A 22,106-nucleotide genomic window follows, 5' to 3' on the forward strand; every position below is an offset into this window, starting at 1 on the left:
TCAACAATTTAAAAAAATCGACAATTAATCCACAGATAAAAGGGGAAACCTAGATAGTTTTAGGTTAGTTTTCTTTGATTATTTTCTCCTCGTTCATACTTCTTCTTCTCCTGTGGATTTTATATGGCGGTTGGCAACCAACTTTAAGGTGGATTACCGTCACCAACTGTACTGGAGCGTCGACCTTGTTCATCTTTTAACCACCCATGTGGGTTAGTATGGGAGAGGGAGGACATGCAGCGCATATTTTTTACTCTGAAATGGTTATGAAAATAAAATATGTAAAAGATTCCTATAAAACATTAAACACTGATTTTTGCTTTTCTTACTAACGGCAAATGGCTGCATTCTAAATAAGCTTTTCATCATGTCCCCCATTTGCACACAATACTTACTTGCCAGCTTGCAATACAATATTTAAACCACTAGCAGATGTGTGTACACATGGTCTAAGGTTTGCGGGGAGGTGAGCACCTTCTCATGTCAAGTACAATTTGTAAAATGCCAAATTTGTGTGACAACTAGCACATGCGCATTTGCGCCCCCATGCGCACTTTAAAGCCCCCCCCCCCCCCCCCGTCTTTAAAGGGCGCCAGGCTGCCCATCATTACGTACACCTGTCACCTTTGTTACGTGCATCAGCGCTTCATTGGACTTACCTGTACTCCTTCACGTTTTGATTGCCTTCCCTATATCTGTCTGTTCCTCTGTTTCTTCCCCGTGTCAGCATTATTGTCATTATGTTTTTCATGTCCAGACGCTGTCCTGTCATGTTTCATGACTGTTTATTATTTAAATGTTCACTCCCTGGGCCTCCCGGGAGGCGCAGCGGTTAAGGGCGCTGTCCTGCAGCGCCACCAGAGACTCTGGGTTTGCGCCCAGGCTCTGTCGTAACCGGCCGCGACCAGGAGGTCCGTGGGACGACGCACAATTGGCCTAGCATCGTCCGGGTTAGGGAGGATTTGGCCGGTAAGGGATATCCTTGTGTCATCGCGCACCAGCGACTCCTGTGGCGGGCCGAGCGCAGTGCACGCTAACCAAGGTTGCCAGGTGCAAGGTGTTTCTTCCGACACATTGGTGCGGCTGGCTTCCGGGTTGGATGCGCGCTGTGTTAAGAAGCAGTGCGGCTTGGTTGGGGTGTGTATCTGAGGACGCATGACTTTCAACCTTTGTCTCTCCCGAGCCCGTACAGGAGTTTTAGTGATGAGACAAGATAGTAGCTACTAAACAATTGGATACCACGAAATTGGGGAGAAAAGGGGAAAAAAATAAAAAATTAATACATTTATTTTTTAAAAGGTTCACTCCCTGTACTTGCTTCTCATCTCCAAGCATCTCTCCTTACAGAACGCTGACACCACAATTTGAATAATCAGGGAGTTTTTGTTTTTATTTTTGTTGTTGACGTCAGGTCCGGGTGTTGCTGCCGATGGAACCGGGGGTACCTTAGCTGGCTCGTCGGGCTTCCACGCCTTAGCTGGCTCGAGAAATCTCCTTGCCTCGGTTGTCTCGGCAGGCTCCCATCCCACGTCATGCCTCAGCCAGATCGTCAGGCTTTCATGCCTCAGCCAAATCGTCAGGCTCCCACGCCTCAGCCGGATCGTAGGGCTTCTACGCCTCAGCCGGCTTGTCTGGTGCCCATGCCTCGGCCCATCAGGCTCACCCAGGTGCGACGCCGGGTGGCGCCCCTAGAGGGGGGGTACTGTCACGCCTGCTCCCGCTCCCCCTACCTGGCTCTCCTGCCCATCATTACGCACACCTGTTACCTTCGTTACGCACATCAGCGCTTCATTGGACTCACCTGTACTCCTTTATGTTTTGATTGACTTCCCTATATCCGTCTGTTCCTGTTTCATCCCCATGTCAGCATTATTGTCGTTATGTTTTTCATGTCCAGACACTGTCCTGTCCTGTTTCATGTCGGTTTATGAATTAAATGTTCACTCCCTGTACTTGCTTCCTGTCTCCAAGTGTCTGTCCTTACAGAAACTGCCAGTGTATTGGACATAGTTGATAGACTAGACGCATGGTTCCCAATCTTTTTCAGTAACTATCCCACCAACTGAATTCTGCTCTGCCCAGAGTACGCTTGGTCTAATGAGTCTTCTCAAGTACCCCATGTGGATTGGCCAAGTTCCCCCAAGGGTCCAAGTACCCTTGGTTGGGAACCACTGGACTAGAGGCTGTTGTCACAAACCTTTACCACATAGCAAAGCAGGGATAATAATCTGAGATGATTTCACAGGAGTATTTTTGCAGTAACTAGTCCACCTTTGTTAGTGGTGAACATGCTAACTCGCATTGCTAACTCACTCATTGTTCTCAGTGACCAGCACCTGTCAGGTCACTTTGTGAGAGCGGAAGGAAGACAATTTAAAGAATTGGAACGTGGCCTATGGCAGGTAAAAACACACTTCCAAAGTTCCTAGGTAAGAGGTCATCAGAAGTATTTACCCATGTGCCTCGTGGCTTTCTGGAGTTCCATGGGCATTCAAAAGAAGAAATTCCTCCACACTGCTGCCTTGCAAAATCTCACCTTTTTATTCATACACTATTTTGGTCTACAGATCTTTGTCAAAGGTGTTCAGGAATTTCTTCTTTTGAATCATGTTTTATATTCCACAGCACATGCTCTTATGAGCTGTGTGAGTGCATACCTTTTCGAGTTTCGTAGTCATAACAGATATCAAAGATGGCTGTCGTATGTTGGAGAAGTTGTTTCAAACACAACACAAACAATAACTCATACAACCTCTTCAAAACCCACTGCTTCAAAACACCTCAATTTGATATACAAAATAAGCAATATAATTTGTAAATAAATATGCTTTACTACTTTTCACTGTCACAGAAAAAAACATGTTAATATTGGAAAAGAAACCACAAGTACTATTATCATGAAATCATATATTCTTGATATTGCAGATTGCTAGCTTTAATACAAACAGTTGACTTGGTAGGCCAAGCTTTCTTTTAGCAATGGTTTATTGTTATCTGCGTGATGGAGCTCAAGACAAGCATAAGCCTCCTCTGCCTCTCTAACACACACACACACACACACACACACACACGCACACACACACGCACACACACACACACGCCAAGACCATAGAGCAGGTTAAAAATCACACGCAGAACCTCCACCCTCTATAAAAAAGGGTTGATAAATCCAGAATAGATGGCGTCCATACAAATGATCCATTTCAGGAATGTTAACGTAAAGGTTTTTCTTTTTCTTATAAAAGCCTAGAGCAGTATCTCCTTGTAGCTAGGCAGAATGGAGACCACAATGGCATCACATAGCAGGAAGGGGGGAAACCCAAAGGAACATAACACTTGATATATAAATAGATCAAATTAAATATGGGTAGAGGACTGAATACTGAAAATACTCTAACATTATAAATTATCTATAGTGGACTATGACATAAGGGATATTAAGTATGTATAGTATATACAGACTGCTTGCCATCGATACTATTGCATTCTGTATTGAGTTCAACCACAGACAGCATAACATCCCCCTCCCCTCCCCTCAAAATAAACAAAAATAATTTAAGAAGCTAATTCAGGATTTCTCACTCTAAAGTGATTAGCACAGTTTGTGAGGCAGTTTCTCAATGGAATCAAGCTACAGTATCAGTTGTTTCTAGTGGTTTCCATGTATACCAAAATCAATCATCAGCATCCCTTTGGGTATTATGGCACTCCAAATCCAGTTCCGCTGCTAGCTAGGCCAGCAAAATGCACAGTTCTAGCTTTCCACACGTTCCACGCATCAGTTCTAGAACTTCCTTTAAGGAAAAGGAAGTGCTGTCATAAAGGGACGGATCCCCATCTCCCATTGGCTGTCCTGCCATTGCCATTGGGCTCCTGCAAAGGGAGTCTATGGGTCAGGAAGAATGTTCTTCCTTCCTCTTCCTCTTCTCTTCTGTGGATATACCTACCACATAGCAAAGTTTTGTTCCTCATGATTTAACACATAACCACAGTACTCACACATATCCAGTGAAGTATTTGCATAAATGAATCAACAACAAAACCGTAGTCCAGTCAAACGCCAAACGATGGGTTTTAGTTAGCTCTTTTAGCAGCAATACAAATTCTGTACTTTTTCTTTCTCTCTCTCTTAGTATATGCAGATACATTGGGATTATTTTTCTATTAATGTATTATTTCTTTATCTCTCCCCCTCTCTTTTCTCACTGCTGTTTCTCAGTCAGTCCAGGGGAATGCTTTCCACAAAGAAGATAAGCTCAGAGTTGAAAGTGCTATGAAATATCTTGTGAATGTCCCTTCACGTTGTTTCATCTTAAGCTTAGACTCATCTCCTGGGCTTGTCACATCTGGGGATCACAGAGAAGACAGACAGAAACATATGATTGTATGAAAACACACTCGTGGTCTTAGCTCCAATTTCTTGGTCAGGTTCTTGGCTAATGGTATGCCTTCATGTGGTCAAGAAATGCCACCAAACACCATCTTGGTTCCCAAAAGGAGTTATGAGTCCAAGAGTGATATAACAAGCCCCCCCCCCCCCCCCCCCCCCACACACCCACACACCTGCAGGACCTCTCGTTGAGCTCCAGCTGACGTGCCCTGCAGTCGGCGTCAGAGTTTCTGCAGGAACACTGGCAGGTCAGAGGGTTCTGGATGAACAACCGCTTTCTCCTCGCTAAGCAGCCATCACAACATGGCTCGCACTGACTATAGACAGAGAGAGAGGAGAGGAAATGAGAAGGATGAAGAAGAGGAAAAAGGAGGAAGAGAAAAAGAGAGGGAGGATGTTTATTATAATGGTGTTAATATAGAAAAACACTTCCAAGATCATTTCCCTTAAGGTCAACCCTCTTATCACATGCTGAAACTTCACACTCCCAGGGTCAATGTGCTGTCTGTGTCAATGTGCTGTCTGTGTCAATGTGCAGTCTGTGTCAATGTGCAGTCTGTGTCAATGTGCAGTCTGTGTCAATGTGCAGTCTGTGTCAATGTGCAGTCTGTGTCAATGTGCAGTCTGAGTCAATGTGCAGTCTGTGTCAATGTGCAGTCTGTGTCAATGTGCTGTCTATGTGCAGTCTGTGTCAATGTGCAGTCTGTGTCAATGTGCAGTCTGTGTCAATGTGCAGTCTGTGTCAATGTGGTGTCTGTGTCAATGTGCTGTCTGTGTCAATGTGCTGTCTGTGTCAATGTGCTGTCTGTGTCAATGTGCTGTCTGTGTCAATGTGCTGTCTGTGGTGTGGGTAAAAGAGGATGAATTGTAGCATGTGGACAGAGGGTTGTACAAAAACAGAACCAATTTGCAAGCAGCAAAATTTCCCCTAAACCCTTCACTATCTCTCTCTCCCCTGTCTCCTGTCTCCCGACTCAGCCCATGCTGGCAGGGAGACCCCCTCCTACTGTCTCGTAGGGGGGAGTGATTTTTAGGATGATTGGCTTGCCCACGCACAGTATGCATTGTTTCGGTTAGACATGCACTAGCAAGCTTCGGCTGGGACGTGAGGCTTGCAACAAAAAAAATGTCAAATTTAACTCATCCCTAAAGATACAGGATGAGTTTTTATTGAATTAAAAGATTACAAGTAAATGTTGTCCCTTATAGACACAGATCAGATAGAGAACCAGTAGATACCAGAAGATAGATCTGGTTTAAATGACAGAACAGTAGAGACTGTGCCATTATGTTCCCTCACAGAGGTGTTAATAGTGGACAAAACCTTTTTCACTGAGTATGGGGGACAACAGACAGACATTCCATTGAGTACTAAAGGCACAGCACAACGAACAGAATAACGCTATTCTTTGACATTGAGACCATTTTAGAAACATGAGCACCTCTTTCCGGTAAAAACAGCACCAAACGAAACATATTTTTGTGTTCTTTGTGTTGTTCAGACCCATAGAGGCAACAAAGAGAATGCACAAACAGAATGGGCTAAACAATTTGTTGGTTTACATAACCCAGAAAGAAACAGCAATGTGATAGCCATCTCTCGTATCCTTATATCACAAACAAAGCCCAGTGATGGCGGACGGAACAGAAAAAGCCTGTTTGGAGGGATAAAAAGAAACACTAAAAAAGAAAAGAGGAAAAAGGAAAAGTTGGAGACACAGCAAAGTGAGACAGACTCAACACTGACATAGGCCTTGGATGATTCCCACAACAGATACGGGATTAGTGACATCGCCTGCAAAAAGCCATGCTGGTAGGTTCAGTTCTGTTACCTTCACCATTACCCTATCACTCCATTCCTTCTCCCCCATCCCCACACCCCCCAGGGTGCCTTATCACCAGGGGGGTGGGGGTGGTAGTGAGGTAAGGAGGTAGGGTTATGAGGTAGAAGTCACCCCTAAACATAGATCTAGGATCATATGTTATTTATTATTTAGGGATGACATCTATCTACAGTCTCATGCCAATTGATGTGTGTGGTGGTATTGGGTGGAGTGGTGGGGCGGTGAATAGAGAGGCAATTAATTAAAAGGGGCAAATTAACTCCTCCCAAACAAGCTTAATGATCAGAAACGCCACAGTCAGGTGCAGGTGGAGCGAGGAGAAGGCCGAGCTGACATACGAGTGGCGATTCTTTTTGTCACGCTTTTTCTTTCGCTTTCTCTTTTGGCCTTTGCCCTTGCCTTTCCAGGGTTCTCTGGAAATAGAGAAAGAAGCACAATAACGCAGAGACATCTGAGGAGGACGGACAGAGACAAATAAACTGAACAGAGTTCAGAGATCAGTTAGTCAATTGTTCATTCACACAGAGACTATATGGACTGAGAATGGACTGAAATAGAACCAAATGATGGTAATACATTTTAACACCGTTCTGGGAAAAGAAATGAACAAAAGAACACTGGTTTCGAGACATTCTTTGTTTTATTTTTAATTTAACATTTATTTAATTAGGCCAGTCCGTTAAGAACAAATTCTTATTTACAATGACGGCCTACCCCGGATGTTGCTGGGTCAATTGTGCGCCACCCTATGGGACTCACAATCCAGGCCAGATGTGATACAGCCCAGATTTGAACCAGGGACTGTAGTGACGCCTCTTGCACTGAGATGCAGTGCCTTAGAACGCTGCGCCACTCAGGTACCCTCTTACACCAGAAAGAAAGGGTTTCACAGGTTTCTATTTAAGTTTGGCTGTGGAAGTTGTTTTTTTCCCCCAAAACACTCCTTCGGCTACTCTTAACATTTTGAAATAAATGCTGGACGATGAGGGGCAGCCGAGCTCGCTCATTCATCATGTTTGAGATAACAGTATATGAGATTTTACAGCTGCAGGGTATATAGTACCAGTCAAAAGTTTGGACACACATTCAAGGATTTTCTTTATCTTGACTATTTTCTACATTGTAGAATAATAGCGAAGACATCAAAACTATTAAATAACACTTATGGAACCATCTAGTAATGAAAAAAGTGTTAAATAAATCAAAATATACTTTATATTGTAGATTCTTCAAAGTAGCCACCCTTTGCCTTGATGACAGCTTTGCACACTCTTGGCATTCTCTCAACCAGCTTCACCTGGAATGCTTTTCCAACAGTCTTGAAGGAGTTCCCACATATGCTGAGCACTTGTTAGCTGCTTTTCCTTCACTCTGCGGTCCAACTTATCCCAAACCATCTCAATTGGGTTGAGGTTGGGTGATTGTGGAGGCCAGGTCATCTGATGCAGCACTCCATCACTCTCCTTCTTGGCCAAATAGCCCTTACACAGCCTGGAGGTGTGTTGGATTATTATCCTGTTGAACAAAAAAATGACACACCAGATGGGATGGCGTATCGCTGCAGAATGCTGTGGTAGCCATGCTGGTTAAGTGTGCCTTGAATTATAAATAAATCACTGACAGTATCACCAGCAAAGCACCCCCACACCATCACACCTTCTCCCCCATGCTTCACGGTGGGAACCACACATGCAGAGATAATCCGTTCACTTACTCTGCGTTTCACAACGACACTGCGGTTGGAACCAAAAATCTCAAATTTGGACTCATGAGACTAAAGGTCATATTTCCACCGGTCTAATGTCCATTGCTCATGTTTCTTGGGCCAAGCAAGTCTCTTCTTCTTACTGGTGTCCTTCAGTAGTGGTTTCCTTGCAGCAATTTGACCATGAAGGCCTGATTCACACAGTCTCCTCTGAACAGTTTATGTTGAGATGTGTCTGTTACTTGAACTCTGTGAAGCATTTATTTGGGCTGCAATCTGAGGTGCAGTTAACTCTAATGAACTTATCCTCTGCAGCAGAGGTAACTCTGGGCCTTCCTTTCCTGTGGTGGTCCTCGTGAGAGCCAGTTTCATCAAAGTGTTTAATGGACTATCGTTTCTCTTTACTTATTTGAGCTGTTCTTGCCATAATATGGACTTGGTCTTTTACCAAATAAGGCTATCTTCTGTATACCATCACTGCCTTGTCTCAACTCAACTGACTGGCTCAAACGCATTAAGAAGGAAAGAAATTCCACAAATTAACAATGAACATGTCACACCTGTTAATTGAAATGCATTCCAGGTGACTACCTCATGAAGCTGGTTGAAAGAATGTCAAGGGTGTGCAAAGCTGTCATTAAGGCAAAGGGTGGCTACTTTGAAGAATCTACTATATAAAATATATTTTGAATTGTTTAACACTTGTTTGGTTACTACATGACTCCATATGTATATTTCATAGTTTTGATGTCTTCACTATTATTCTACAATGTAGAGCATAGTAAAAATAAAGAAAAACCCTTGATCGAGTAGGTGTGTCCAAACATTTGACTGGCACTGTATATATCAAAATGTGACAAGAAAGGAACAGGCTTGGGTGAACCTGGACTTGAGTTAGCTACCTTAGCATGATGACCAAAGGCCTTTTGGTAGCATCATTAACACTACCACTGTGACACTAACTACCAAAGAGGCCCCTGATCACAGCAAAGTCAGAGGTCAAGGTTGAGCCAACAGTAACGCACGGTAGCATCAACAACAGAAGTGTACAGAAGTGTACAGAGTGTACAGTAGAATCATGGTGGCAAGGAGCACTAAAGCCCTCACCCTTCAGACACATAGATGGTTAAAACGAGGTCGATCAGAGGTCTCAGAAACAAACCCTCATCTATAATGCAGGATACCCGACATTTAAACCTAAATACTACCAAAAACCCTCGTAATGCTATAGGATTAGGCCATAGGAAAACAAGACAATCCTATGTAGAGGCGGAGAAGGCAGTAAAGCGACCCTCAGGACATCCTTTGGCGAATTGTAGTGGAACAGAACCACTAAAGCCAGACCCATAAACAGTGAAAAAAGAAAAGGTTAAAGAGGTTCTCTAAAAACACACAGCGTTATCTACACATCACAGGAGCCTGTAAAACAAAGGTAGAGACATGAACCCTGAGACGTACTTAAAGACATGTATAGAGAGTAAAGGAAGGACCATAACAGAGGAATGTAAAGAGAAGCAGGTGCATAAAAAAATGACAATAAATGAAATGTGCCGAAGGCATTGACCTCATCAGGTGTCACTCATTCACCTGAATTGAAGTATTCTGTGGGTTTTCTGTGTGTCTCACCTGAGAGCTCAAAGGGTCATGGAATTAGAATGGATAGAAGGGATGTGATTCTTTGTGAACTCCTAAACTACAGGAAGATCACTGGATCTGTGCCAACATGGTGGTGTCAGTGATCATTTGATACATTGTTGTATACTGTGCGTAACAACACAGGTTGAGAAAGAGAAATGCCGGAAACGTGTGAGCACAGGAGAAATAGCGATAAAGAGAGAGAGAGAAAGAAGAAGATGGAGAAAGATAGCGGGGGAAAGACAACGCGAAAAAGACAGAGATGGACAAGAAAATAAAAAAACGTATCTTTTCAAATTAAGGCAGATAGTCACAACACAGCAAGAGTCTGTACTCACTTTTCTTTCTGTTCTTTCACTTCATTCTTTGGCCTGAAAGACAGAAACAAACATGATGCTACCTCATAGCCCACCGTTTGTTTCTTCGTAAACAGATTCACGTCAACAGTGGACAGAGACATAGGCATGGTATTAGCTTGGGTGGCCCTGTAGCACTCTGCTACTCTAGTATTGTCCATCCCTGATCCCTAAATAGTCATGACGATACTGTCGTTACCTCTGACAAGGCTGTCTTTCTCCCCGACTTATCTCCTTGAAACACACACACACAATATCTGATAACAATAGCAGATTGCCATGTCTATTTTGTTGCTCAACTTGATAATTTGGCTGTAACTGATTATGGAGCAACACATCTTTGGGCTCACAGCTAATCCAGTGGGTACAGGAGGTCAAGCATTGGGAAACGTCTCATTGCATAGTACTCATAGGTTTGGAGAAAACTCCTTAAAACTATACAGTCTACTTATAAACTAGGTAGTCACAAAAACATACAATGGTTTACTCATGTTTACTAATGGTTAACAAACTCATAATCAAAGGGATATTGCAAGATTTTGGCAATGTTCAGATGAACTTCAGATAACATTTGTATGTCTCTGCATGCAGTTTGAAGGAAGTTGCCAAGGGACAGTTTGTATTAGAACAAAGAGGAATGGCTGATAAGCAGCAGAGAGGCCAGGTGCACCATTGAGCATGAAAGAACAGTGAAGACAAGAGACACTGAGCTCTCTTTTCTCTGTATATATCAATGATGTCAATGATGTCGCTCTTGCTGCGGGTGATTCTTTGATCCACCTCTACACAGACGACACCATTCTGTATACATCTGGCCCTTCTTTGGACACTGTGTTAACAAACCTCTAAACGAGCTTCAATGCCATACAACACTCCTTTCGTGGCCTCCAACTGCTCTTAAACGCTACTAAAAACGAAATGCATGCTTTTCAACCGATCACTGCCCGCACCCGCCCACCCGCCTAGCATCACTACTCTGGACGGATCTGTGGACAACTATAAATACCTAGGTGTCTGGCTAGACTGTAAACTCTCCTTCCAGACTCATATTAAGCATCTCCAATCCAAAATTACATCTAGAATCGGCTCCCTATTTCACAAAACAAAGCCTCCTTCACTCGTGCTGCCAAACATAACCTCGTAAAACTGACAATCCTGCCGATCCTTGACTTTGGCGATGTCATTTACACAATAGCCTCTAACACTCTACTCAGCAAATTGGATGCGGTCTATCACAGTGCCATCCGTTTTGTCACCAAAGTCCCATATACTACCCAGCATTGAGACCTGTATGCTCTCGTTGGCTGGTCCTCGCTACATATTCATTGCCAAACCCACTGGCTCCATGTCATCTATAAGTCTTTGCTAGGTAAAGCTCCGCCTTATCTCAGCTCACTGGTCACCATAGCAACACCCACCCGTAGCACGCGCTCCAGCAGGTATATTTCACTGGTCATCCCCAGAGCCAACACCTATTTTGGCTGCCTTTCCTTCCAGTTCTCTGCTGCCAATGACTGGAACGAATTTCAAAAATCACTGAATTTTGAGACTTGTATCTCCCTCACTAACTTTAAGCGTCAGCTGTCAGAGCAGCTTACCGATCGCTGCAGCTGTACACAGCCCATCTGTAAATAGCCCATCCAACCAACTACCTACCTCATCCCCATATTTGTTTTTTGTTTTTTCTGCTCTTTTGCACACCAGTATTTATACCAGTATTTCTACTTGCACATCCTGTTCTGCACATCTATCACTCCCGTGTTAATTGCTAAATTGTAATAACTTCGCCACTAAGGCCTATTTATTGCCTTACCTCCTTACTTCATTTGTACACACTGCATATAGATTTTCTGTGGTGTTATTGACTGTATGTTTGTTTATTCCATGTGTAACTCTGTGTTGTTATTTGTGTCGCACTGCTTTGCTTTATCTTGGCCAGGTCGCAGTTGTAAATGAGAACTTGTTCTCAACTGGCCTACCTTGTTAAATAAAAGGTGGAAAAAAAAAAAAAACACCCCTATTGATCTTGTTGAGAGACAATACAATTATCCTACCCAGACTAGCCTACAACACCACAATGCAATGAATAATTGCATTATTGTTTTCAAGTGAGTACAACATTCTACTCTAGGCTGGAAACGGCAGTGAAAATGTAATTTGAATAGTGGTGCAAAAGCCCTGTGATTTGAGTGTTTCATTCCATTTGGATCAGTTGTGTCAACTTTCAACCGTTTACAAGGTCTAGAAAGGCACTGTAGCAGGCCAGTCTGACTGTATTTTTACTTCTGAAACTGAGATGTGCTGTCTGATTCAGATCCTCATCAAATCGTCCTATAATGTGGCCACATAAGTATGCTCCCGGGCAGGCCCAGTTATTCAGGAAAGCTTAACGCATGCTCTGCCTCTTCTACGATATGAGCGGCTATTCCTCGTGCATCTAAAACCTAATGCTTCAATATAGCCTAAATATTAGTAATTTAACTTTGAAAATCTATTACCTTTTATCTGTGGCATAAACACAACCAGTCACAATGCTTTAATCTGATTATACTACTTCAGTGGGTACAAGGTAGGGAGGCATGTACAGGGCATTTGGAAAGTATTCAGACCCCTTGTTTTCATGTTTTCCCTTATCCCTTATCAATCTACCATAATGAAAAAGTAAAAACTGAAATATCTTATTTACATAAGAATTCAGACCCTTTGCTGTGACACTTGAAATTGAGCTCAGCTGCATCTTGTTTCCATTGATCATCCTTGAGATGTTTCTACAACTTGATTGGAGTCCATCTGTGGTAAATTCAATGATTCGGAAAGGCACACACCTATCTATATACGGTCCCACAGTTGATAGTGCATGTCAGAGCAAAAACCAAGCAATGAGGTCGAAGGAATTGTCCGTAGAGCTCCGAGACAGGATTGTGTCGAGGCACAGATCTGGGGAAGGGGACCAAAACATTTCTGCAGCAATGATGGTCCCCAAGAACACAGTGGCCTCCATCATTCTTAAATGGAAGAAGTTTGGAACCACCACTCCTCAGTAAAAGGCACATGACATCCCGCTTGTAGTTTGCCAAAATGCACCTAAAGGACTCTCAGACCATGAGAAACAAGATTCTCTGGTCTAATGAAACCAAGATTGAACTCTTTGGCCTGAATGCAAAGCGTCACGTCTGCAGGAAACCTGGCACCATCCCTAAGGTGAAGCATGGTGCTGGAAGCATCATGTTGTGGGGATGTTTTTCAGCGACAGGGACTGGGAGACTAGTCAGGATCGAGGGAAAGATGAATGGAGCAAAGTACAGAGAGATCCTTGATGAAAACCTGCTACAGAGCACTCAGAAACTCAGACTGGGGCGAAGGTTCACCTTACAACAAAACAACGACCCTAAGCACACAGCCAAGACAACGTAGGAGTGGCTTCGGGACAAGTCTCTGAATGTCCTTGAGTGGCCCAGCCAGAGCCCGGACTTGAACACAATTGAACATTTCTGGAGAGACCTAAAGATAGCTGTGCTGCAACACTCCCCATCCAACCTAACAGATATTGAGAGGATCTGTAGAGAAGAATGGGAGAAACTGCCCAAATACAGGTATGCCAAGCTTGTAGGATCATACCCAAGAAGACTCGAAGCTGTAATTGCTGCCAAGGGTGCTTCAACAAAGTACTGAGTAAAGGGTCTGAATACTTATGCAAATGTTATATTTCCGTTTTATTCATTTTTTTTTTGTTGCTGAAAAATAAAAAAAAAACGGTTTTAACATTGTCATTATGGGGTAGAGTGTGTAGATTGATGAGGGGAAAAAAACAAAACAATTTAATCAATTTTAGAATAAGGACGTAACGTAACAAAATGTGGAAAAAGTCAAGGGGTCTGAATACTTTCCGAATGCACTGTATTTTCTGTTTATCGAGATTGAGTATATCAATTTGATTGTGGTGTTGAAAACGCAAACCATAATGTTAAAGCACCCAAAGTTGGTAATCGGTATACAGTTATGCTTTGCTTATTAGTCGTGTGGTGCATTGCACAGAAACCTGTTGGTGAAAAATGTGTTGTATATATTTGATATAATTATAAATACAGCTTCAAAATTGTGATAATTCCTGTAGACCTCCAGTTATTGCACTAAATCTAGTTAGCAATGACTCGTGAAACTACCTTCAACTTCCTTCAAACTGCACGCATCAACATAATAATGGAATCCATGAATTCATCTGACCGAAAACTGCTTGATTGACAAATATCTTGCACCATCCCTTTAATGGTTTATGAGCGGTTTGTGAGCAGGTTATATGCAGGTTATGAAAAGGTGGAAATGCTACACACTGAACTTAGCCTCCACGAGTAAGATAGAAATCTTCACAATTTTTGGGGTCAAAATTAACAGCTAAGGTGTTAAAGGAAAAAGCTGATATGTGGTTCATGCAGTGTGACTTTTCTGTGACCTGCAGAGTTTAAAGTGACTCTGCATGCACTATGTGATCTGGATGGACCAGACCAGACCAAACCAGTGTGTTGATAGAGGGCACCTGGAAGTCAGAACATACTCTAATTTATCTACAATCCCCTGAATTCCTTGTAGAAAGACCTCCGTATGCCCTGAACAGAGAAGAACACTGGAATAGATAGTTTGTGAGTATATGTATACGTGCAGCATGTGTACACTTCTTACCTGCATTCACATGCATTGTGTTCTGTAAAACTCATGAAGATATCATTTTGTTGCTTGTGGGGTTTTATTCTTTTTATCTGTGGAAACAGGAGAAGACATTCTGGATTTTTTTTCTCATTTTGTCTGTCATAGTTGAAGTGTACCTATGATGAAAATTACAGGCCTCTCTCATCTTTTTAAGTGGGAGAACTTGCACAATTGGTGGCTGACTAAATACTTTTTTGCCCCAATGTAGATGGGTCAAACATGCTCACATATACACTTCATCCTTTCCCACCTGCTCTAGGACATACACTACCGTTCAAAAGACGCTTCACAAGTCCTCATCTGGCAGCTTCATTAAATAGTACCCGCAAAACACCAGTCTCAACGTCAACAGCGAAGAGGCAACTCCGGGATGCTGGCCTTCTAGGCAGAGTTCCTCTGTCCAGTGTCTGTGTTATTCTGCCCATCTTAATCATTTGTTTTTATTGGCCAGTCTGAAATATGGCTTTTTCTTTGCAACTCTGTCTAGAAGGCCAGCATCCCGGAGTCGCCTCTTCACTATTGGCGTTGAGACTGGTGTTTTGCGGGTACTATTTAATGAAGCTGCCAGTTGAGGACTTGTGAGGCGTCTGTTTCTCAAACTAGACACTATAATGTACTTGTCCTCTTGCTCAGTTGTGCACCGGGGCCTCCTACTCCTCTTTCTACTCTGGTTAGCGCCAGTTTGCGCTGTTCTGTGAAGGGAGTAGTACACAGCGTTGTGCGAGGTCTTCAGTTTCTTGGCAATTTCTCGCATGGAATAGTCTTAATTTCGCAAGAATAGATTGACGAGTTTCAGAAGAAAGTTGGTTGTTTCTGGCCATTTTGAGTCTGTAATCGAACCCACAAATGCTGATGCTCCAGATACTCAACTAGTCTAAAGAAGGCCAGTTTTATTGCTTCTTTAATCAGAACAACAGTTTTCAGATGTGCTAACATACATGCAAAAGGGTTTTCTAATGATCAATTAGCCTTTTAAAAGGATAAACTTGGATTAGCTAACACAACGTGACATTGGAACACAGGAGTGATGGTTGCTGATAATGGGCCTCTGTACGCCTATGTAGATATTCCATTAAAAATAAGCCGTTTCCAGCTACAATAGTCATTTACAACATTAACAATGTCTACACTGTATTTCTGATCAATTTGATGTTATTTTAAATGGGCAAAAAATGCGCTTTTCTTTCAAAAACAAAGACATTTCTAAGTGACCCCAAACTTTTTAACGGTAGTGTATACCCAAATATACTAGAACATATACCGTTTACACTCTCATATACAGACCCACATAACTTGAGATGCATTGTGTTACAAAGGGCCATTCTGGGGAGGTGGCCAGTCAAAATGTAAGAGATTAGAGGTTAAACAGTCAAAGGTTAGGGGTCAGTTTCTCACCTCCTTGGAGACGACTCTGTTATATGTAGAAGTAGGGTTAAAGAAGTTAAACGTGTGATGGAGATGTGTAAGGGTAAAAATGTCAAACGCTCAGTCTCTCACCTCCATGGTGACGTTATGCGTGGAGGTTGGCGTACATTGTAGCATCTCGTCGTTGCAGCAGCCTGCACAGCGTGTCAGCACCACACAGGATGGGATGAAGATGTGTTCTACCTCCTCTGGGTACTCCTGTAGGATCTCTACCAGCAGCTCCCTGGGCTGACACAGGCTCTTATTGTACACCTCCATGAAGGAGATCACTGAGGAGAGACATGCACACACATTTAATACACCAATAACCTATACACACATACTGCACAGTGCCTTCAGAGTATTCACACCCCTTGATTTTTTTCCACATTTTGTTGTGTTACAACCTGAATTTAAAATGGATTCAATTCAGATTGTGTCACTGAACTACACACAATACCCTATAATGTCAAAGTGGAATTATGTTTTTCGAAATCTTTACAAATTAATTAAGAATGAAAAGCTGAAATTTCTTGAGTCAGTGAGTACTCAACCCCTTTACGGCAAGCCTAAATAAGTTCAGGAGTAAAAATTTGCTTAACAAGTCACATAATAAGTTGCATGGACTCATTAACCACGTTTCCATCCCCAGTTTATATGCGAGTAAAGTTATATTGTATAAAAAAAAAATGACACCTGTGGTGGAAGCAGGAAGTTTCGGTGTACTTTTATAAATGCCGACAGATCATTTGTTCATACATGGTGGGATCGACAAAGTAAGTTTATATTGTAATACTTCTGACAGCCAACTTTCTAGCTCCGCTCATAACTTTCAGACTTCATGGCATTCCCAGAAAGCATGGATTATTGAGTCATGGGTCTTGTTCTTGTGACATGATGATTGATGCTTGACTGCCGTTTGACAAATAAAAAATATTCTTGATCTTATCCATAATAATCTCATCAAGTAGACTAGCTAACCCGCACTGTATCTGTTGGCTAGAGTGCAGGTACATTTGCTATTTAACACAACAGTTTTTGTAACAAAACTATCGGTAGAGTTGAAAATGCGATTGAAACACATTGGATTTTAGATAATTTTTTTCTGTACATGAAAACATAAGCGAAAAAGTACATTTTGTGTGCAGTACGTCATCACACACTCATATTTTATCCGCAACAAGTCCATTTGGTGGAAACACACCACTGGTGGGGAAATTAGCATATTTTCATGTGGATTCTAGAATATTTGCATAAAATTCAGTTGCCAATTGGATGGAAACCTAGCTACTGTGTGCAATAATACTGTTTAACAAATAATACTGTACCCCACAAATACAATTATCTATAAGGTCCCTCAGTTAAGCTGTGAATTTCAAACACAGATTCAATCACAAAGACCTGGGACCTGGGAATGCCTCGCAAAGAAGGGCACCTATTGGTAAATGGGTGAAAATAAAAAAAAAGCAGATACTGAATACCCCTTTGAGCATTATTAATTACACTTTGGATGGTTTGTCAATTTACCCAGTCACTACAAAGATACAGGCGTCCTTCCTAACTCAGTAGCTGGAGAGGAAGGAAAACACTCCGGGATTTCACCATGAGGCCAACGGTGACATTAACACAGTTCCAGAGTTTAATGGCTGTGATAGCAGAAAACTGAGGATGGCTCAACAACATTGTAGTTACTCCACAATACCAACCTAATTGACAGAGTGAAAAGAAGGAAGGATGTAAAGAATTTTTTTAAATCCAAAACATGCATCCTGTTTGCAACAAGGCACTAAAGTAATACTGCAAAAAATATGACAAAGCAATTAACTTTTTGTCCTGAATACAAAGTGTTATGTTTGGGGCAAATTCAATACAACACATTACTGAGTACTAATCTCCGTATGTTCAAGCATAGTGGTGGCTGCATCATGTTATGGGTATGCTAGTAATTGTTAAGGACTGGGAAGTTTTTCAGGATAAAACATTTACATGTTTCTGAGTGGCCGAGTTACAGTTTTGACTTAAATCTGCTTGTAAATCTATGGCAAGACATGAAAATGTTTTTAATAACAATGATCAGCAACCAATTTGACAGAGTTTGAAGAATTTTGAAAAGAATAATGGGCAAATGTTCACATTCCAGGTTTGGAAAGCTCTTAAGAGACTTACCAAGAAAGACTCACAGCTGTTAACACTGCCAAAGGTGATTCTAACATGTATTGACTCAGGGGGTTGATTACTTATGTAAATCAAGATATGTTAGTTTCATTTTCATGAAAAAAAAATATTCCACTTTCAAATAATATTTTGTGTGGATCGTTGACAAAGAAATTACAATTAAATCCATTTTAACAAAAACCTTTGTAAAAAGACCAAAGGTATAAACAATTTCTGAAGGCACTGTACATACTCCACACACACACACACACACACACACACACACACAAAAAAAAATATACGTCTACTACATACACTTTCCTTCAACAACCGGCATCACCCATCAAGGTATCCCCCTCCCTTCCTCTCTCATTGTGGATGTGGTATGCTTCTGAACCGACTTCCTCTGTCTCTCCCTCTCTTAGCCCCACAAAGCTAGGTACCTTCTGCTGTGAAGCACTAAACACATTGTAGCCTAGTGGTGCACATGTTGGGAAAGACATTGAGACACCACATACAGACAACTCTGATTCCTCATGGAGAGAAAGGGAAAATTGGAAATAATAGCACACTCCCTGCAGTGTCCTATTCCAGCCAAATCAAGCATAGTATGAAACAATCACATATAAAGTTCAGCTTTTGATTAAGAGAGCAGCCCCTTTCCTAATATTGTGCAACATAGGCTTGTGTAAAGAAGCCAAGAGGGCCAGAGACTAAATTCCATTCTAAAAAAAGTATTTCCACATCTTAACTTCAAACAATATTTCAAATGGAATCCGTGGAGATTATAACTGAAAATGGACACTACTCTGAAATGTGTTACTATTGTTTCAATGTTGGAGCCTACTTCAGCCAACATGAGAACATGGTGCAGCTGGGCTTCTTTCCGCCAGGCGGCGTGGGTCTCACTGTGCTTTCAAGGTGAACCCTGTTTCATTGGCAGTTTGCCTGCGAGGGAGCCCAATGAAAGCTCTATTCCCACGGTGCCCTATCGAACACCTACCGCCGTCATGCGCACTTCTCCCTCCTTCCTTAGGTATGTGGGCACTCTGCGCGGGAGAAAGGAAAAGGGGTACACAAATTGGCGATTAAATTGTATCCTTACGTTCATGAATTTCATACAGTGCATTTCACATTGACTAACGTGCAACCAAAGAGGCTACGTGGCGCAGACATACGATATGACGTTGGACGCTGTCAAAGACCACGCGGTGTGTTTGTTTTGTTTCATAGCCAAGGCTACATTATCTTTCCCTGAAGAAGTGTTAGGCCTATGTTTGCAAATGTTACAATTTCATTCTCTATATGAGTTTAAGCTACACAACTCAACAGAGACCACATGTGGTAACTGTTGCTACAATGACCCGCATCTAGCCCACAGTTTTCTACATTTTCCACGGTAATTGCTGTCAGTCGCTCCATAGTGATGCAAGCAATGCAAGCAAACTCGCGCAATATCTGACCAGGATTGCATGAGGCCTGGAGATGGATTACCTCGTGGCTTTCAGTGAGGACTACAGTGTTTAGTCGGAGCAACGCAAGCGCATAATGTAACAACCAGTGAACATTTCACCTCTGCCAAAAGTAAAAGAGACCCGATTTATTTTCAGGCAGCGGCTATCTCCGCCCCTTGGGTGGTGTGAGGGACCGGCGATTGGGGCTCACAAAAGAGTGGCCGCAACACTTAAAATGCTGTTATTAATGGAGTGTGTGTCAAGCTGCGAACACCTGCCCATAGACAATCTGATGATATTACTAATAACGGCCAGTTGCTTTGACTAAACAGGGTTGATTATAAGAGCTCGTTAAACACCCCCAAAACGCTTGACTGGTCTCTAGGGAATTAACGGGTTGACGTTGTATGGGCGCGGGAGAGACTCGAAAGAGAGGTGGGCTGCTTGGGCACCGGACCCCTGCAGGGTTAAAAGACAGGCCTTTGTGGGGCTATTAGTTGAAAAACTGTATTTGAGTGTTCATAATATCCTAATAGATACCTAGGCCTATAACGTATGAGCCATTTGGGAATCTATGGACCGCCCCAGGTACTGAGAAAGTAGGCCTAAATGCCAATTCAATATCATTCAGGAGTTTAACATATTCAGGCCAGTGTCTACTATAACTATTGGTTGGCGTTTTTGTTTCTCCCTAAACTTTCGTTCAAAGGTTATGAGGAGGCTTTAACATCTTGATTAATGGTTTGCAAACCAACAGACCTCCACGTCTACATTGTAAACTCTAAAGTAATTTTAAAGCCATATTAAAATATTAAGCCAATGCCCCATTTGTCAGAATTTAGAATTTAAAATGTGGGTGGGTAGTGGTAGGCTATTCTAATAATGCGGACTAAAATGAAGCCAGGATCGAGTGTGCAGGCAGCGAACCTGTTGCCATGTCTCTTTGAATTCAAAATGCCGCTGCTACGCCTTTAAAGCGTAATAATATTGCCAAGGTGGTTCTGAGCAGGCCCGCAATCACCAGAAGAGACGAAACTTCCTCACATTCGTTCAAAACCATTAGCCCCTACATATTCCACCTCTGAACGGCAAACGCACAAGCCACCACGTCAGACAGTAGGCTAAATAGGCCTGCCTACGTGAAGTCGGTGTAGTGTCAGTTTTGCGTAATTGCTATTTACATATCGCTGAAGCCATGAAACATGTTGAGGTTGTTAAAACATGAGTAATGACCTAGCAAGGGGAACGACAAGGACGACCTACAGTTGACCACATTTCACAAATGTAATCCATTTCTTGACGTCCATTTAGAGACACTGGGTCTGTTATAACATATAACTTACCTTGACAGCTGACAAATACAGAAGTGTCAGGAGAAATAATGTTATCAAACTGTCAAAGTTCATGATTGAAATTCCAAATGCAAATGTAGATTTAAAATCCAAGCGGGTCGTCTGGCGATTTCTTCCAAAGCATTTGTAAAGTTTAAAACAGTAAAGCAAAGTGTAATAACTGTTAGAACTTCTGTAAAAGGGGGACCGGGGTCTGTAGTGGCGTCAAATCCATTTTGGTCCCACGGTCGGAGCAGGCAAGACACCTGAGCAAAAATCGGTTGAGCATAATTTCAACTGTTGCCAATAATTTTCAAGATATCCAGAAACATTAGAATCCAGGACGCGTATCTTTTCACATTGTTCTGGAGTAGACCTTTATTTTCTTCAAATGAAATTGCAATCCACATTACAGGGGTAATTCCATACTTTGTGTGCAAGCAGTCTCCAAATGCGAGTCCATTGGAAAAAAGGAAAAATGCTATTTATTAGCCTACAGAAACTTTCAGTCCTACGCAATTAGCCTACATTCGTGTCAACCCCAGACCAGTGTTTACAATCACATTCACATAATCCACTGTTTTGAAATCCGTCAAAACTTCCAACCGTGACAGAAACTGCCGTTTATTTTCGCTTCCTGCTCGTTCCCGGTTTGCTTGATCCCAGCTCTCTTATATCCTCTTGAAAACGTTAACGCATCACCGTAAAATATTTTCGGAGGTCTATAACATCTCCTCCGGTTTCGGTCTCTTGTGCGGCAACACTGTCGAATTGTCGTGAGACAAGGAGGGATGGTCGTCTCTAGCTTCTATACCCACAAAGACATAGGCTAAACCCCGCCCATTTGTACAATTCTTCTTCTTAAAATGTGATTTTAAACCTAATACTAACCTTAACTCTAACATTAACCACACTGCTCACCTTGTGCCTAACCCTGACCTTAATTTAAAACCAAAAAGCAAATTTGTGTATCCAATGTTGACTTTGTGGCTGTGGAATCTGACTAGCTAGTGGAAACGAGGGGCCTGATTTATGGTCGTCACTAGTTACCACAGCCACAAAATATTATGGCTAATCCCCGCCTATTTCTAAAATGTTCTTCTTAAAATCTGCTTTTAAACATAAACAT

At 42.2% G+C, this 22,106-nt stretch overlaps 1 protein-coding gene across 2 annotated transcripts; it reads right to left on the reverse strand.

The window, feature by feature from the left end:
• Positions 1-2,808: 2,808 nt before the first annotated feature.
• On the reverse strand, positions 2,809-21,906 carry LOC110529696 (vascular endothelial growth factor A-A). Of its 2 annotated transcripts, XM_036985175.1 has the most exons (8): positions 20,990-21,906; positions 19,196-19,241; positions 16,132-16,328; positions 14,608-14,684; positions 9,913-9,945; positions 6,573-6,647; positions 4,564-4,707; positions 2,809-4,346 (listed from the first exon to the last, which is right to left on the reverse strand). In XM_036985175.1, the coding sequence occupies exons 1-8, from the start codon at positions 21,050-21,052 to the stop codon at positions 4,325-4,327; spliced, it is 657 nt and encodes a 218-aa protein (XP_036841070.1). In that variant the 5' UTR covers positions 21,053-21,906; the 3' UTR covers positions 2,809-4,324. The 2 variants fall into 2 exon arrangements, with proteins under 2 accessions (XP_036841070.1, XP_036841071.1); XM_036985176.1 differs by lacking the exon at positions 6,573-6,647 and having other exon boundaries at positions 20,990-21,885.
• Between the last annotated feature and the right edge of the window lie 200 nt (positions 21,907-22,106).

The sequence above is a fragment of the Oncorhynchus mykiss genome, chromosome 8 (assembly GCF_013265735.2).
Source record: "Oncorhynchus mykiss isolate Arlee chromosome 8, USDA_OmykA_1.1, whole genome shotgun sequence".
In the NCBI taxonomy this organism is placed as follows: Eukaryota; Metazoa; Chordata; class Actinopteri; order Salmoniformes; family Salmonidae; genus Oncorhynchus; species Oncorhynchus mykiss.

What these genes read in the sequence shown, in the direction of transcription:
- LOC110529696 (XM_036985175.1), bottom strand. Translation starts at nt 21,052, where the DNA reads ATGAACTTTGACAGTTTGATAACATTATTTCTCCTGACACTTCTGTAT. An exon ending in GTGAAAGAACAGAAAGAAAA is followed by an intron (nt 6,648 to 9,912) that starts GTGAGTACAGAC and finishes CTCTATTTCCAG; the next exon opens with AGAACCCTGGAAAGGCAAGG. An exon ending in GACAAAAAGAATCGCCACTC is followed by an intron (nt 4,708 to 6,572) that starts GTATGTCAGCTC and finishes CTCTGTCTATAG; the next exon opens with TCAGTGCGAGCCATGTTGTG.